This window comes from Apiospora aurea (assembly GCF_038362705.1).
Source record: "Apiospora aurea strain CBS 24483 chromosome Unknown utg000008l_segment0_segment0, whole genome shotgun sequence".
NCBI classification, from domain to species: domain Eukaryota; kingdom Fungi; phylum Ascomycota; class Sordariomycetes; order Amphisphaeriales; family Apiosporaceae; genus Apiospora; species Apiospora aurea.
Window position 1 is genome coordinate 490125 of NW_027117395.1, and position 16035 is coordinate 506159.

At 43.5% G+C, this 16035-nt stretch overlaps 5 protein-coding genes across 5 annotated transcripts; 2 read left to right on the top strand and 3 right to left on the bottom strand.

Moving 5' to 3' along the window:
* Window positions 1-6: 6 nt before the first annotated feature.
* On the bottom strand, window positions 7-2084 carry PG986_011643 (uncharacterized protein; the record flags this gene model as incomplete). The annotated part of the gene is made up of 3 exons (XM_066847865.1): window positions 7-1363; window positions 1417-1767; window positions 1924-2084. The coding sequence occupies 3 exons, from the start codon at window positions 2082-2084 to the stop codon at window positions 7-9; spliced, it is 1869 nt and encodes a 622-aa protein (XP_066694561.1).
* Window positions 2085-2375: 291 nt separating this feature from the next.
* On the top strand, window positions 2376-4053 carry PG986_011644 (uncharacterized protein; the record flags this gene model as incomplete). Its single annotated transcript, XM_066847866.1, has 4 exons — window positions 2376-2636; window positions 2708-3048; window positions 3663-3817; window positions 3863-4053. 4 exons carry the CDS (start codon window positions 2376-2378, stop codon window positions 4051-4053), a joined length of 948 nt encoding a protein of 315 aa, XP_066694562.1.
* Window positions 4054-6365: 2312 nt separating this feature from the next.
* Window positions 6366-6914, bottom strand: PG986_011645 (uncharacterized protein; the record flags this gene model as incomplete). The annotated part of the gene is made up of 1 exon (XM_066847867.1): window positions 6366-6914. One exon carries the CDS (start codon window positions 6912-6914, stop codon window positions 6366-6368), a length of 549 nt encoding a protein of 182 aa, XP_066694563.1.
* A 904-nt stretch (window positions 6915-7818) lies between these two features.
* On the bottom strand, window positions 7819-8166 carry PG986_011646 (uncharacterized protein; the record flags this gene model as incomplete). Its single annotated transcript, XM_066847868.1, has 1 exon — window positions 7819-8166. One exon carries the CDS (start codon window positions 8164-8166, stop codon window positions 7819-7821), a length of 348 nt encoding a protein of 115 aa, XP_066694564.1.
* Window positions 8167-9636: 1470 nt separating this feature from the next.
* On the top strand, window positions 9637-10460 carry PG986_011647 (ankyrin repeat-containing protein; the record flags this gene model as incomplete). The annotated part of the gene is made up of 2 exons (XM_066847869.1): window positions 9637-10161; window positions 10428-10460. The coding sequence occupies 2 exons, from the start codon at window positions 9637-9639 to the stop codon at window positions 10458-10460; spliced, it is 558 nt and encodes a 185-aa protein (XP_066694565.1).
* Window positions 10461-16035: the final 5575 nt, after the last annotated feature.

A 16035-nucleotide genomic window follows, 5' to 3' on the forward strand; every position in this document is an offset into this window, starting at 1 on the left:
ACTGTTTCAACGTTGGGAGTTGAGCTCTGCTATTTTGGACTCGACAGCGTCACGTATCTGATTTGCCATCTCCAATGCCCTTCCTCTGGACTCGGTCGAAACCACCCCGAGTACTGCTAGTCTTTCTTCCCAGTACATGTTCCCAAACCCGTAACTAAACTTACCAAAGTAGAGACGGCTTTTTAAATGCGGCAGCTTTTCGTCCACGTAGGCCATGATGTTGAAACCCATATCAGCACGGCCCGCTTCAAGATTGAAGTACACGCAGTTCACCCAGTCACGCTCCATGTTACTGGCGGCTGGGAACGGCTGGGACAGTGCCCTGAACCTTTCCCGCTCCCCTAGGGCACACATCATATATAGAGCGCTATAGTCTGCGCCATAAGTAAGCCGGGTGCCCCATAGACCCCCGTACGACGGAGGCATTGGCTTGATCTCGAGCAGTGCGACTGACGGCTCCTCCGCTGGCGGTGCCGGTCGGGGGACCAGGTCTATTAGCTGCCGGCCGCGCTTCTTGCCACCCTCTACTTCTTCTTGGACCGACGCGTAGTGGACGGCCGAGTTGCGGATCCGCGCCTCGGCGTGGAAAACGCCATCGCGGGCCCCCAACTCCAGGAGGACCTTGTGCACCGCGTCGCGAACGAGATCCTGCTCCTTTTGCGGATGCTGGGACGGCCACACCAAGTTTGTTTCGAGAAAGCTGGCCTGTGCCACACCAGAACCGTCCTCCTCCCTTTCATTTCTCTTTACGAACCGGTCACCCGAGGTGGGGAAGCTGTCGACGAGCTCGAAGAAGAGAATCTCCCCGTCCTGCATCACGGGATTGGTGTCGACCTTGGGTCCGTCCTCGTGGTGGCCGATGAGCAGGGTGGTACCAGGCCCTCCAGCTCCGTGGGTGCACGCTTCGGCAAAGGCCTGTACCAGCTCTTGGGTGTTGGCCGCAGCGCGGTAGCCATACGAGGCCTCTTCGTGCCTGGTGCAGGGCGTGAGCGTGACGGGGAACTCGGGCAGGCGGCCCGACGTCTCGCAGAACGCCTCGAAACGCTTCAGCGCGTCCTGGTCGTATTCTCCCGGGGCCACGCGCACGAGCTTCTGAGAGGGGTCGGACAGGAGCCGAACGGTATACCTGTCGGAGATTCTCTCGATCAGGTTGTGCGACATGGAACGGAGGCCCAGTTCGGCCGCGGCCTTGGCCGTGTCGTCCAGCCAGTGCTCCTCCAGGGTGATGATGCCATCAAAGGGCCCTTTTGCAGAAAGTGCCGTCACGATGCTTTGGGCGCGCGATACCCCCGGAAGCTGGGGGGGAGGCGGAACCAGCCCTTGGTAATCGCGCGCCGCGACTTGTCTAGTTGATCTTCCGGATCTCTCTGATGGGTCGCAAAGACCGTGACACGGATACCGAGAAAGTAAGCGGACCGGAGTACTGGGGTCATCTCTGCGCATTCCGTGGGAGAGAAACGACCTACAACCGCGAGCCGGGTGTTTTTGATCTCAGAGGGCAGTGCCATGGGCACGCATAGTCTGCTGACAAGATTTTCGTCAAAACGCTGCTTCTTGGCAGCAACAGTCCCATGCCCGGGCAGGTCTTCAGGTCGGGGTAGAATGACATGGGACACATTCTTCATGATCCTAAGAAAACAGTCCCCACAGTCTGTGTAGAAGCTATCTTTCAGATGCTCATCACACTTGGCGGAGGATAGCCCCTGGAGAGGTTCTCGAGTCGATAAAGCTCCGAACTCTGAGCGAAGAGGGGGAGACGCGCGGAACCTGTAGTGTAGAAGGTTTCTGCGGATGACGAAGCCAGGTCAAGTGACGACAACCGCCGTGCCAATGATGTTGCTAGGTTGGCCTTCCTTGCCGACGTCTTGTGCGGCGTCGGCAAGTATATAGAAAGTCCACATGTAGTCGTCACTGGAGGGATACCGTTTCTTATTCGTGCTGCCACTCTCTTGATCGTCGTCAGGAATGCCCTCTCGGACTACCAGGTCCATCAACTGAAAATCAGCATCAGGCTTGTTTTTCGGCGACCAGTCCCAAAGGCAGGTGAAGCTTTTACCCTCGTATGTGAAGTAAATTATTGGCATGGTTGGATTCGAGCGTCTTTGGTTATTTTGTAACAATGTATCTCTCCCTTGCGTATCACCAAAACTGCCTTTGGATTTAATAGGTTTTTGAAATCGATTTCGTGTTGGCAATCAAAATGAAAGTCCTCCTTATATAGTACCCCTGCCACGTCCTTGGCAGTGATCTATTACCTCTGACGAAGCAAACGGTAACCAGTTGGTTCATATCGAGCAACTATTTCTCGATTGCATTCATAAATGTCCTCCCCTCACATATTTCGCGGTGAATCACACAGCCAAAGAAGATCGTCGATGGTCATCATCTGCGAAATCTTCGCACTTCTTCTTGGGTCGACCTCTCGTGTTGAAGAGCTCCTGGATACCAATCCTGCTAGGCTTCGCAATCTCCCTAGCCGGTACGACGGCACTCTGGCATTCATACCGGAAACCCTACCCGAACAACAAGCCATTGAAGGTGCACCTGACGACACCCAGCATGCATCCGCGTCTGGTCTTTGGGATCTTGGAGGCTTGCAAAAACGGATAGCATCACCTGTTGACGGTCTTTTGGCAGTCAGTCATTCGTCTCTTCGGGATCACGAATGTCGCTCCCCTCATGTTCAGCTTCTTTGCCTCAACCGTAGGCACCACATACTGACGGCCCGACCGTCCGTTACCCTCGCCGTGATCTTGGTCATCGTCCCATTAGTAACAAAGATCTTGCTCTAGAGGTTCAGGGTCGCGACAAACCGTTAGGACCTCCTTCTTTTGAGCACGAGCGCCGACATGATCACAGCGGGCATGCTGCTTCTGTTTGTTGCGAATCGGATCGGGCTCATCGTATCGTCACTCGTCGTCTCCGCGCTTGGGAACGGGCTCGTCGCGGTCGGCAAAAGCTTGCTGATGACGCTTGGCTCGGCGGAGATGGAGGAGACGTTGCTGTCTGCTATGAATCCGAGAGCGTCCGTCGGGGCGGTGCTTGCTGGTTCGCTGATTGTCGTTGCATTCGATTGGGGTCTCAAGCAGGGCGGGCTTTGGTTTGGGGTTTTTTTGTTTTTTGTCGCGTTGCTCTATGCGTTGGCCCTGGTGTCGGTGCGCGCAATAGAAGTCCTAAAAAACCGTCAGCAGATGTATGACGATGTTGCTCGACGGAACGCATAGCGATGCAATGAGTCTTTTCCTTCGGTCCGGGAGCCAGTAATGAATAATCTGCGAAAAAGATGAATTGATGCCTCGATCACTTGGGAGCTTGGGGGGGGTGGCCAGCAGGGTTATTCATAATGCTTTCTAGGTTGGCAGCTAGGCGAGTACCAGTCCGAGGAAAAGGGCGAAAGACACAAGGCCTCCAGCACGAGTAACTAAAGTTTCAAATGGTCTCATTCACTAGGAAAATCAGCTACACACGGCAAGGTTTAGTCAGTCTTAGGCACGAGGATTAAGGACGAAGAAAAGCTAAGAATAATCAAAGAAAAGCAAGATATGAGAGAAATCAGTATTGATATTCTATACGTAAGGTGTCGATGCAGCTCAGACTATTAAAGGAATACGTCGCGCAGCTTTGCATGTGGGCTGTTAGGTTGCTCGACTCCTTTCTGGCAGCAATGCGTTCATTAGAAGACGTGATGCTCAGGCACATGGGCCGCTAGTGGTTTCACTGGGGCCTTGCGGGAGATGTTTCGCAGCCTCGTTTGAGTCTGATTTCAATGGTCATAAGGTGCCAGCCAACGGGCAAGACGAGCTCTATGTGGATGCCCGTTGCTCGTCCGCAGTGTAACAGCTGGGACGAACCCAGTAGTCAGCTCTGGAGCAGATTCCTCTGAGCTTTCATGAAGGCCTCGACGGAGTCGAGGAGGCTCCCTGCGGTCTTCAGTTGAGCCACGAGGGAGTCGAGATCGCCGTGCGTCGGACGCTGACCGCCTACGGTCTGGAAGCTATTGACATTTTGTCGGTCCTTCTCCGTGCAGGTCTCTGGGAGATCTGGCCTGTATGAATACTGTAAATGCTCCATGAGCATTTGCCCCTTGTCACACCACTAGGCGACAGAATGTTCAACACTCCATGGCATCAAGTCAAAGTTTGCTGCATGGTAGTGCGCCAACTCATTGACATCAATGAGTTTCGTGTATATGGGCGGCATCCCCCTGCGGTCAGGCCCCATCCGGTGAAAAAGCGTCTCACGCAGGTCACGGCTAGTGAGGTACACCAGGAGCTCATAGCAATCATCCAAGCCATGATCTGCTTGATTTGGGTGAATGGGACAGACCTTGGTCATACCCGTCTCCCCATCGGTTAGCATACATCGCAGCGGCGAATGCCGCTCAATCTCGCAAATCCGGCAGACATCCCTCTCAGGTGGAGGTACAGTTTGTCTGGCAGTCTGGCTATTCCTTCTCTCTGGTGACGGACTCTGGAGAAGGACTCTCTAGTGAAAGACTGCGTGGTGGAAGGTGCGTTCTACCCTTGGGCATAATAGAAGGCCCAACTCTATTCCATCTCTCGATGGGTTGGAATACATAATTTCCTCGTTCATCCATGTGCGAGTAGAAATGCTCCCATCCATGAACATTGTCGAGATCTATTGAAAGCCTGCGCCCTCCAATCCGTCTGCGGAACTCTGAGTCTGACGCCTTATCCGGAGAAGTGAGGTCCTGTCTTGGAAGACGCCTAGGAGTCTTTACTGAAAGAAATTCCCTAGAAGGAGAAGGGTTTGGCCGTGGAAGAGACACAGGTGCCAGCGCCCGCTCAAGTGCGAGTCGGTTCTCGCGGGCGATAGAAGATACCGTCGAGGGTGGCTGCCGAATTTCCAGCGTCGGACTTCTGCGTTGCTGAGTCCGTCGCGAAGCGCTCGTGCCAGCATTGCTGTACGAGACTAATTGCCTAGCTCCGGCGCGTCTGCGCCATCTGCGCTGCCTGTAAAGTCTTCGGCGCGTGCTGACGCGTGAATTTCGTTTGCGTTCTGTCGCAGTAGGATGGAGACAGGGGGTCGCCCCTTGACGCGCCTAGCGCGCTACGCTAGACATTTCATTTGTGTATTTATTAGCACGGTAGCACCTTTCTCTTTTGTCCTTTCTTTCTTTCCTTTAGACAGCACTTTAGCACTCAATATACCATCGGACGCTCTCTGCCGTGCGATACGTTCCACTGCAAAGTCCTAAGATGGTATGGTACACTTGTAGAATCTTTCGTTGTGGTCAAATATTTCCTGGTGAAGATAAAAAACAAATGCGACTGCGCAGAACGGAAATGCTCTGTTGTTGACAAACCAAATGCTGGAGTGGACAAATGTAGAAAGAGGCAGGGCAGGTTTGCTTTGGCAAATCGAGAACAATGGGAAAGGTTGCGTGGAAATGCAAGGCGGGGCCTGTTTTCCGCTCTGATTGACAGTTACGAGCTCTGTTTGGCGCAGGCACGTAAACCGAGGGGGCTACCAAACGGGCACTATCATCCCCCAAAACGCTGCAAGGTTCAAGTTGTAGAACTCAGCGTAGCTAGGTATTCTGCAGAGTTTAACCGTCCGCAACGCAAGCTTATCATCCCACCAAGGCTCCCTTACTAGCCAACCCGAATAATACCATGCAGATTTCACAGTTGACATTCTTCTCAAGGGATGCCACATATGGTGATGCATGAATTGATCCGTCTGCCAAACAACATGTACCAGTAATCCCAATGCGTGGCGCTCGTCAGTTACTGGGCGATCGACATCCGACGAGTGGAGGCCACCCAGCTAGCTACCTTGTGGTGTAATTGGCTAACTCTTGACCCCGGACCCCGGTCGTGCGTTGCATAGTCTCCAAGTCTCTGGATCCTAAATTGACGACAAGCCTACCAGGATCCGAGTCCAACACCCAGGTTAAGCAGTCACAGTTTCAAAAGGACATATTCATTTGGAGGTCATTTGGTTTGGGCTGCAGGGTTTAATTGGTATCGTGAGAAATTGAAGTTTCTACACAGAGCATCACACGAAATTTCACACAAGAGACAGGTCGCGACAGGAAAGTGAGAAACAAACACGATGATCTATTATGTACTAGATATTGTGTCTGAAAAACTCAAAGTTGTTGATGTACATCGCCACATGCATTGCAATTGACGGTAAGGCTGCTGGAGCCGCTGTTGGCAAGAGGCTCTTCATTTGAAGACCCGATGCACAGAAAAACGGACCACCAGCCAAACTGACTGGGGTCTAGTGGGCGAGACGCATTGGTCTCCATGTCTCAGAACCAAATTTAGATCCTGCTTGTCCAGACATTGGTGGCTGCAGAGCAGCCATTCAGCCCACTATAAGTAAGCCTGGAAGAATTATAGAGAAGAAAACCAGCTTGCTGGCCCCTTCTCCAACTCTTCCTTCGCCTGGGCGATCTCGGCTTGCTTTGCACGTAGATCCGCTTCGAGGCGGGCTTCATCCGCCTTCAGGGCTTCAATGGCGGTTTCCTTGGCAGCCTGCGTAGCCTTCACGACGTCGCTGGCCCAGCTGGTCGTCGGTTTGAAAATGTTTTTCTCTTGATTGGGCACGGGGTGTTTCTTAGTGAATTCGGCACGGACATTGCCCATGTCGAAGCCCTGGCCGAAGTGAAGCATGTCCCATATGAGAGCATCGACCTGCCAGGCAACATAATCTTTTAAAATGCAGCCAGTCAGTGCCAAGGCACGACGATCGTCAGTATCAGCTAAGTTCAGCAGCCAGGCGAAAACATCTGCCTCGGCCCTGGTGACGAGATCTTTGAGCCCGACTTGAGCAGTCCACTCAGCGGCTATGCCGCGGCGAGTATATTCCTGCTTGGCGGCATCGAGGGTATCCTGCCGCCTGGCCTTAGCCGAATCTAATGTGAGGATCATTGGAGGTGCCATCTTGTATTTTATTTTGGTCTGTTTCGACGGTTCATCAGTCAGCTGCGATCTACAATCACGTGGTGCAATATGGTTGGTGGGTGTTGAAGAGGCTAGAAGTACTGGTTGACGAAATGAGATAAATGTTTTGTGAAGATTGGGATGTCACACAATGACAACGCTGACGCAAAGTGTGATGGGAAAACACGAAGAAGTTGATCCGGATGCAGAGCATGACTGCATGAGGCAACTTGCGATGGTGCTTTGCTTCTAAAGCGGCGGCATGAGTGGAAGAACGTGAGATGAGCACTTACCTTGCAACGAAGTCCAAAAGAGAAGCCGAAGATGTTGTTGGTGGAATAAGTAGAGGAAGAAAAAAGTCGAGGGAGTCGAGAGAGATGTGGTAGGATAGAGGGAGGGTTGAAACCAAACAGATTGAGAAACAAAATGGTGGAGGGGCTTTATGTCTCCCACTTCAGAAAAAGGGATTTCTTGGGAGGACAATGGCAACCGCTTGAATTTTCATTCGCCTAGGTACCTAACCTACTTAAGCACTATTATGCAAATCTCGCTGCATCCATGGACTGCCTCCCCTCAACTACTTGGTAGCCGTAGCCAACCAAGGATGAAAGGCTACTGGAGCAGTCAGCCATACCAGGATTCATATGGCCAAGTCACACTGGTGTACTAGCAGTATTCCCTTTTCTTCACAGATGTTACCTATGTGATCATAGAAAATGTAGAATTGAGTAATTTCCATTAAGGCAGCGTGGGAGAATTGCCTAGTAGATATATCGTTTCTACTTAATGGGTTCTCATTGACCTATCCACGGGTCCATCCACGCATCTGACCTTTAGCCAGTGTACCATCCACCCATAACGAACTGCAACTGTCCCGGCCAATGACAAGAGGTCCAATGGATGATTATTCCGAGTAGTCACCAAATTGGACGACCAATTCCTTCTCCATCTCGGTCTTCAGCTGATCGATCTCAGCCTGTTTGACGTAAAGCTCGTCCTCGAGACGGTCCGACTCAGCCTTGAGGCTCTCCAGCGATTCGGCCGGAGCTCTCTGCGCAGCTTCCGCAGCCTCGCGAAACCAGTTGGTCCATGGGCGTTGGTATTTCTCAGGCTCCGGGAACATCTCGATTACCAAAGGCAGCACTGTGCGCTTGATACAGCCTGCGGTCTCGCCTTGCCCATGGCATTCTTTCATGGCAATCTTCGAGATCTCTCGGCGTCTGGCTTTGGCCGATTCGGTTGTGAGCACCATGGGCGGGGGAAACGCGTAGAGTGGTAGCTTGGACTTTAAGCGATGTGTGGTTGCAGTTATTGCTGGTGACGAAGGAAAATGATGTGTGGACGAAGATGCTTGTCTGGGGCGCGTTGTAACAAAGAGGCCAGCACGTCCAATGTGTTGCAGAGGATGCTGCTGTGCATGAACACCTAGAGCTTTGCAGGTACTCGCCTAGAGAATCTTCCTAGCGGCAAGAATGGTAGGTACACAGTAGAATTTCCGGATCGGAATAACTTGCACATCAAAGCGACTCCCTCCATGGACACCACCCTGATACCAGCGCTTTGATCATGACACCGAGCGGCTGTACCAGGCTTGATATCATCCCATCCTCCTGGTCCTCGGCGCACCCCCTGAGCTCGCGTTGTGATGGTTGGCGTCGACCCTTCCACGTTAAAGATCAGCCCTAATGTTATTTAAAGCCCAAAGGATAGCCCCGGTAGATTGATAATAGAAGAACCGGGATGGACAAGGGAGCCTTCGGATGAGACAGGACATGCTGCCACAGATTTTTTGTGATTTAAAGAATATTTATACTGTAACCTCTCTTCTAGGGATGCTTATGCTATGCACCTATGTCATACTTCAGCTAATGACACATCTAGAGGGCTCACAGCCTTGCTAATTAAACTCAAGGAGTTGCCTCTACGACTGTTGGCGCTTCAGTATCTTCAGCAGATATAGATAATTCCTTTGCAAGATGTTAGGCTTCCCGCTTCGCTTTGAGGCCATCGTAGATGCTCTCTTTGATGTTGCTTCTTGGAATTCCCACGATAGTGCATAGTAAAGTGGCATCTGGCCGGACAGGGTTGCATGTCACCAAGTGAAGGTAGGAGAGTCATCAATGTCCAGCCTGTTAAGTGGGTAATTTATAGCATTCGGCTGATAAACATTCATTGCCTGATTGAGACTGAAAGGTTGTTCGGACTGACTGGGTTGCCTGGAGGTGATTTGCTCGGCGAGCTGGCAACTGGGGGCTCCTCTCCTGCATTTTATTTGTCCTTTCTACCTGGCAAACGTCCACTTTATTTGAGCTTTGCTGCTTGACTGGCAAAAATTCCATTTTTAGGCATGAGCTCTGGACTTCGGAAAACATTTGGTTCCGTGCTTGCCTTCTTCCCAATGAACTGGAGTGCCCCTTCCTTTCGACCAACAACCCATCACCTCTTGGGACATCACCACAGCCCAATTGCCACTCCAAACCCCACGAAACAGGAAGTTGGTAAGCAATTCATCCACAATCTTCCATTACCTCCCGCATTCCGCTAAGCACTCTCATGGATGCTCTTCCTATGGATGGCGAGCCCATGTTTGGCAAACTTAACTGTTACCTCACTCTCATCAGACTTACTGTTTGTTGATTTCCTCTTCACAGATTGAGCACCCCCAAACTGATGCAACCAACACAACTAAACCTCACCTACCTGACGACGGAGAACTGGGAAGATGCAGAACATCATCTCTTTCGACCCAGACAAGGGCATCCACCCGCAAACGGCATCCCCATTGGTCCGGCTACCTCCCGAGATGCATGTTGCCATTGCAATGGAATGCGACTCCGATGAAGTAATCTTTGCCTTGTTGAGAACTTTCAAGGTGCTTTATGGAGTCTACCGAGTCCTCTTGTACGAGCGCAACATCCGCCACGACGAAGGCAGTGCTTTGTTCAAGATTGCGCGCAATGGTGAAGTGGCAGCCTTTGAGCATCTCGAGCGCGTGGCCAAGACCATGAAGGAAGGCTTACCAGCACTGAACCGAGTGGAGTTCACATCACGCACGGATCAAAGATTCACGAAAGGCTCACCGTCTAACTCAGGCTCATCGCCCTTCAAACTGGGAAACGCTTTCGCCCCGCTCCACTGGGCTGCCGCTGGAGGACATTCGGATGCGGTGCAATGGCTCATCACCAGGGGAGCGCTGTGCAAGATTCATGGTGCATCAAAAGAAGACAAGTTCACGCCTTACCTTAAGGTCAGACCAACCTTGCTGAGAACAGTCGAGCCGAGGCGTGGACCATGCACCCCATTATGGATAGCTGTATGTGCAGGCCATCTCGAGACAAGCCGCCGCCTATTGGCTGCCGAGCCCAGTGCCTTTGATGGCCCATCCAGGCAGTACAAACAAGCAATCCTTGACGTCGCTGTGACTTATGGCCACGTGGACGTCATCAAACATCTCGTCCAGAGCGGTTATGCCGGTCCGACGGATTCCACTATCCGACATGCTGCAAATTCCAGATCAAGCAGGACATCACTTCGTTGTTTGGCTGAGATGGGGGAAGACATTTTCATTGGCATAGAAAACTTCATAGAATCTCACTTCGGTGATATTGAGGTTATGGAGATGATCCAGGACCCATCCATGCGTGTTGACCTCAGCCGTCCAGCCCCCAATGATGACAGGGAAAGCCAAGCAACGGCGCTACTAGTAACTTGCCTGCCAAGATATTGGATAGATGCCAAGTTGATAGAAGAATTGAGGCAGCTGGTGGTATTCTTGATCGAGTCAGGAGCAAATGTCAACTGCCGGTCTAACGCACTGCTTCCTAGGGAGCGAACGTGCCTTTTAGAAGCCGCGCTGTGCATTGACGACGACGACGGGTCGATTTTACAAGAGCTTTTGTAGTCGAGAAAGCGCTGTCGCACCTTCCAGGTTTAACCTCCTTTCCCGATTCGGTATTGCGCGGTTATATACCCCTATCTTTACTTAAATATATATATAAAACTGCCTTTTTATAAAGTTTCCTCGATATATACTTAACTTTTTTTTTTCTTTTTTTTTACTATAAAATCGACCACGGCGTTTATTATATCTATTTATAATTACGAGTTTAATTTAATATTTTTAATTTTATTTACGTTTCGACTTAATTAAACTTTTTTATTATTACTGCTACTACCTACTTTTTATACTATACATTAATTTTTATATAAATCACGCTAAAAATAATATTTACTTTATTATTATTCTAAGTTTTTTCTAAAGATTAGCTATTAATAAACCTTTTATAGTTATAAAAGCTTCCTTTATTTCTTAAGGGCTACTCTTATTCTAATAGCGTTCGCCTATTCGAAGCTATATTAATATCGTTACTGCGTTATTACCTTTATTTTAAATATATAACGTTCCGGGATTATTTTTTTTAATTATTTATATATAATAACGAGATTACGTTAATATTTAAGCTATATTATTAGTTTTCGTTTTAAATAAAGAAAGTCCTATTCTCGCTTTATTTTTAAAAGACTACTAAGCTACCTTAATTTCGAATATAAAACGTTTCGCGACTCGCCTCTTTTATTTATCTCCCCTTTTTCGGCGAGGCTATATTAATATTACTTTTAATTATACGGCCTCGAATAATAAAACGCTTTATTATCGTTTTATTTCTAAAAAAAATTACTATTATCGCGTTATCGCGGCTATATAGCTGCTTTAATTTCGAATATAAAACGTTCCGAGACTCGTCTCTTTTAATTATTTATATATAATAACGAAACTACGTTAATATTATAATTATATTATTAACTTTTATTTTAAACTAAAAAAGTTATATTTTTATATTATTTTTAAAGGACTAATTAATTACTTTAGTTTTAAATAAAAGGCGCTTCGTTTTAAACTTTATTAATTAATTATTAAATATTAATAGGTTAACGTAGTTTACTACTACGCGACGTATATTACTTAGCGACGCACCTTTTTCACTTCTCGATTTATTTATATAAATTAATTTAATTATAACGCTTAAAATTAATTAAAACTACTCGTTATTCGATTCCTCGCTTAATTCTATATCTTTTTTTATATATTCGCGTATTATAACCTGTTTCGCCGTAAATATTATAACGCTTTTTACCGGTCGCCCTCCGCTTCGACGAACCCCTATTTTTACTTTTATTAGGCGTTAAACGCTTCCTTTTTACTTTTTTGTTCTATAGCTGTTAAAGTTTTTTAATAATAAGAGCTTTTTTAAGCTGGACTCGCGATTTTTTAGCTCTCCGGCGCTTAAAAAGTATTAAATTAGCCTTTTTTAATATATATATTTTATCGCGTATAAGGGTTATTTTATAAGCTATTTTAGTTATACTTTTCGTTATTTAGTTTACCGCATTTAAAATCGGCGTCGAAGAGCTTCCTTAATAAGTAAACACCCTCTTTTTAATATAAATAAAGTGCTTAATTATTTATTAAGGGTTAAACGGCGTTTAAAGGTCGTAAATACTAGCCGTCCCTAAACGGGATAAATTAAGTATAAGCGTCTAGAAACGTATATTTAGTTTATTAATTACCTCGTTAAAATTATAAGGTATTAAACTAAATACGCTGAATTTAAATTTAATATTGATTTCCGTAAAAATAGTAAAATACGCGGCTTTAAAAGCGATAAAAAACTCGAGCTTAATAATATAGTTTATAAAAGCTTTAATAAATAACTCGATTTTTTCGAATAAGTACGCTTTAAAAGCGAATAAAGTGCTATATCGAAAAGTTAAAGTAAATATAATAAATAAGGAGATATATTAATAATAATAATATCGTTATTTTAGCAATATACCTCGAATTCGGCCGAAATATAACTTTCGTAGCCGTCGAGAATTAAAAGGCGGTAACGACCTTTCGTTTACGATTTAATATATTTATCGAAATGTTTAATTTAATTTAGGTTTATTTCGTTATTAGTTTAATTATTAAAAGTCGGCTTAATTACTTAATCGCTTAGTAAATCGGTTTTACGGGATTAATTCGCAAGGTAATATTAGTTTTAAACGATTAAAAACGGTGGAATATATTAATTTTACGAATTAATATATTTAATCGCTGTTATTTATTTTTAATTATTAAACTAAACCGACTTCGCTTTTTTACGCCGCTCGGCGCGTATTATAACGAGTAGTAACCCGATTATACTTATTATAAAGCCGGTTTCGTTGAAATTCTAAATATTTTCGTCGATAATCCTATATTTCGCCTTTATATTTACGATTAACCTAAACTAAGTAGAAATAACTTTAAAATTTTCGTAAAGAGCCTTTTAATAATTATACCGACAATTTATTTTAGTCTTTAAATCTAGATTACGGTTAATAAAATACTTAACCTAGTATTTATTAACGCGGTCGCCGCCGCGCGACGCGATAAAAAAATTAGCTATATTTTTTACATTAACGAAATCGGGAGGTATCCTTCGAATATCTAGATTAATTATATATTTACAAAGTACCTCTTTTTTAATTAGATTTATTTTACATCGTTTCGGTTAAATTTCGCGTTTTAAAGTTCGGCCGTAAATTCGATAATATAAAATTAATTCGGATATATTATAAGCTTTTATTACTACTTTTTAGCTTATTTAATTCGGTCCGTTTCGTATCGTTTAAATTATTAAAACTATCCGATTTTTTAAGATTAATTAGGTATTATAGTTATAAAGGTATTACGCATTAAAGTTTAATTGTATTAGAATTAAATTAAAGTGCGTCGCTAAGTAATATACGTCGCGTAGTAGTAAACCACGTTATATATAATATTATAATTAATTTACGGTTAATTCGATTTTATTAATTTCTCCGAGTATATTTATCGGGAGGGATTAACCGAAACTAAGAATAGTATATATAATTAACGTCTTTAGTATATACTTTATTAGTTTATTAATCGCTATATTACACTCTTAATTATTAAAGTTAACGCCCGAATACGTTAAGTATAATATAAATTATACGAAATCTTAATAAGCTATAAATTTAAGGTGGTAATAGAAAATAATTAATAAAAATTAAGGGAAAATTCCTAAGAATATAATACGCCGATTACTTTATATATAAATATTTATTAATCGAGCTAAATCCCTCTTTTTATAGAATATATTTAATATATTAAACTTTGAGTTTAATATCCCTTTTATAATTTATTTAAATAGCTATAATTACACTATATTTTTTATAAGAGGCTATATTATATCTTTTAACCTTTAATATACCGTTATTTAAGCTTAATATAATTCCCTACGGAGAAAAGCTAAGCGGTAATAATGCTTATATAATTAATAATTATAAGGTAAATCTTATACTCACCTTCGTTATAAAATTTCTAATAAAGCTAAAAGCATTATTTAATAACGGAAAAGGAACCTATTTTTAAAATTCGATCTCGTTTATTAAAAATAACGAATTTCGAAACCCTACGCCGATTCCGCCTTAAAGAAGCGGCAATAACTATTAAAGAAAAATGCCTACTAGCTTTAAATAAACCGCGACTCTAAGTTTTTCGCCTGCTATTTTTACTTTTAATTAACTTATTACTAAGCTTTAAGGTCCGGAGAGCGTTTCTTTTATTAATAAGCCCCTAATTAAATTAAACCACTCGATTACCTTCGAAATATAGCCATTAAAGGTAAAATCGAGGTCCCTCTTTACTATTAAAACCTTTAAACCCGTGGATTCTTTATTCCTCGAGATAATAAGGAAAGACTTTAAAAATTTACCTTAAATAAAAGCGGTTACGCAACGCCGTAAAGCGCGGGAAGTGTTAATATAAAGCATTCCTCGTTTATCTTAAAATAAGGATAATTAACCTTTAAAGGGTTTTATTATTATTACTAGTAGCGCTTAATTAATAAATAAAAAAACGCCGAGTTTTTTAAAGTCCTTAATAAAAACACGATTAATTTTACCTCGAAAACCTAATTAAATTTTACTAGTAACACCGACTCGCGAAACTCGATAATTATCGATATAAAATATAAAAGCCGGGAAAAATTATTTATATTAAATAACGGTAACCTCTTTGATTTTTATAATAATATAAGTAATAACTAAACGAGTTCTTAAGACTAAGTAATAACGGTAAAAGTATTGCTTATTTATAAGCGTTAAAAGAGGTTCGATTAGGTTTAACGATTAAATTTACTAATAAATCAGCCCCTTTACCGCGACAACCCTATTAAACGATTAGCTGAAGCGTTACCGGTATTTTATCCGGTATTTTCGAATATTATCTCTTTTTTAAACGCTACGTTTTATAAGGAAATATTAATCTTTAATAGTATTTTAAAATATATAATAATAAACGGATAATAAATATATTAAATCTAGTTTATTACGGATAAACTTTAGGGTATAATATATTATTCTTAATATATTCCTAATTATAAAGCTTTAATTAGGTAATATTATTAGATTAAAAAGTCGTAAAAATTATAATATTCGCTTAATAAAACTAATAAAAGTATATATTAATCCTATAAAATATCTCCTCGGGAATATCGATTAATTTCGAAAAGCTAAATCCGTTATTATTAATAAAGTTAATTATTTAATCGCACGCTAACGTTTAGGCCGTTACGCCGTATTCCTTTTTAAATGAATAAATAATACCCGCGATTAAGTCTTCCGTGCGAATATTAATAAAAAGAATAGTCCGTGAATTTAAAGCAGGCTATAATGATATTTATAAAGGCGTAAATATTTTAAAAGTACGTAGAAAGAGAACGAAGAAACAATATAAGCTATATTAAAAAGATCGTCCTTCTAAGGAAAAAGGATAGGTAGCTAAGAAATTAATTAATAAACGGTTACTACGTAAATATAAAGAGTAGTTTAATAAGGCGAAAGATTTATTATTTAAATCTTAATTGTTTAAAATATTATTTAATTTCTTTCCTTTACACACTTAACGCTATATAAAATATCTCCTTTTTCTTATCGCTACACTATTAGCGCCTTATATTATAATAAAAGTATAAGCTATTTATCCTTATAATATAAGCTTAAATTCCTCTATTTATAGCTATAATAGGTAGTAAAGACTTCTACTTATCCTTTTTATATAAAAGTTAATATT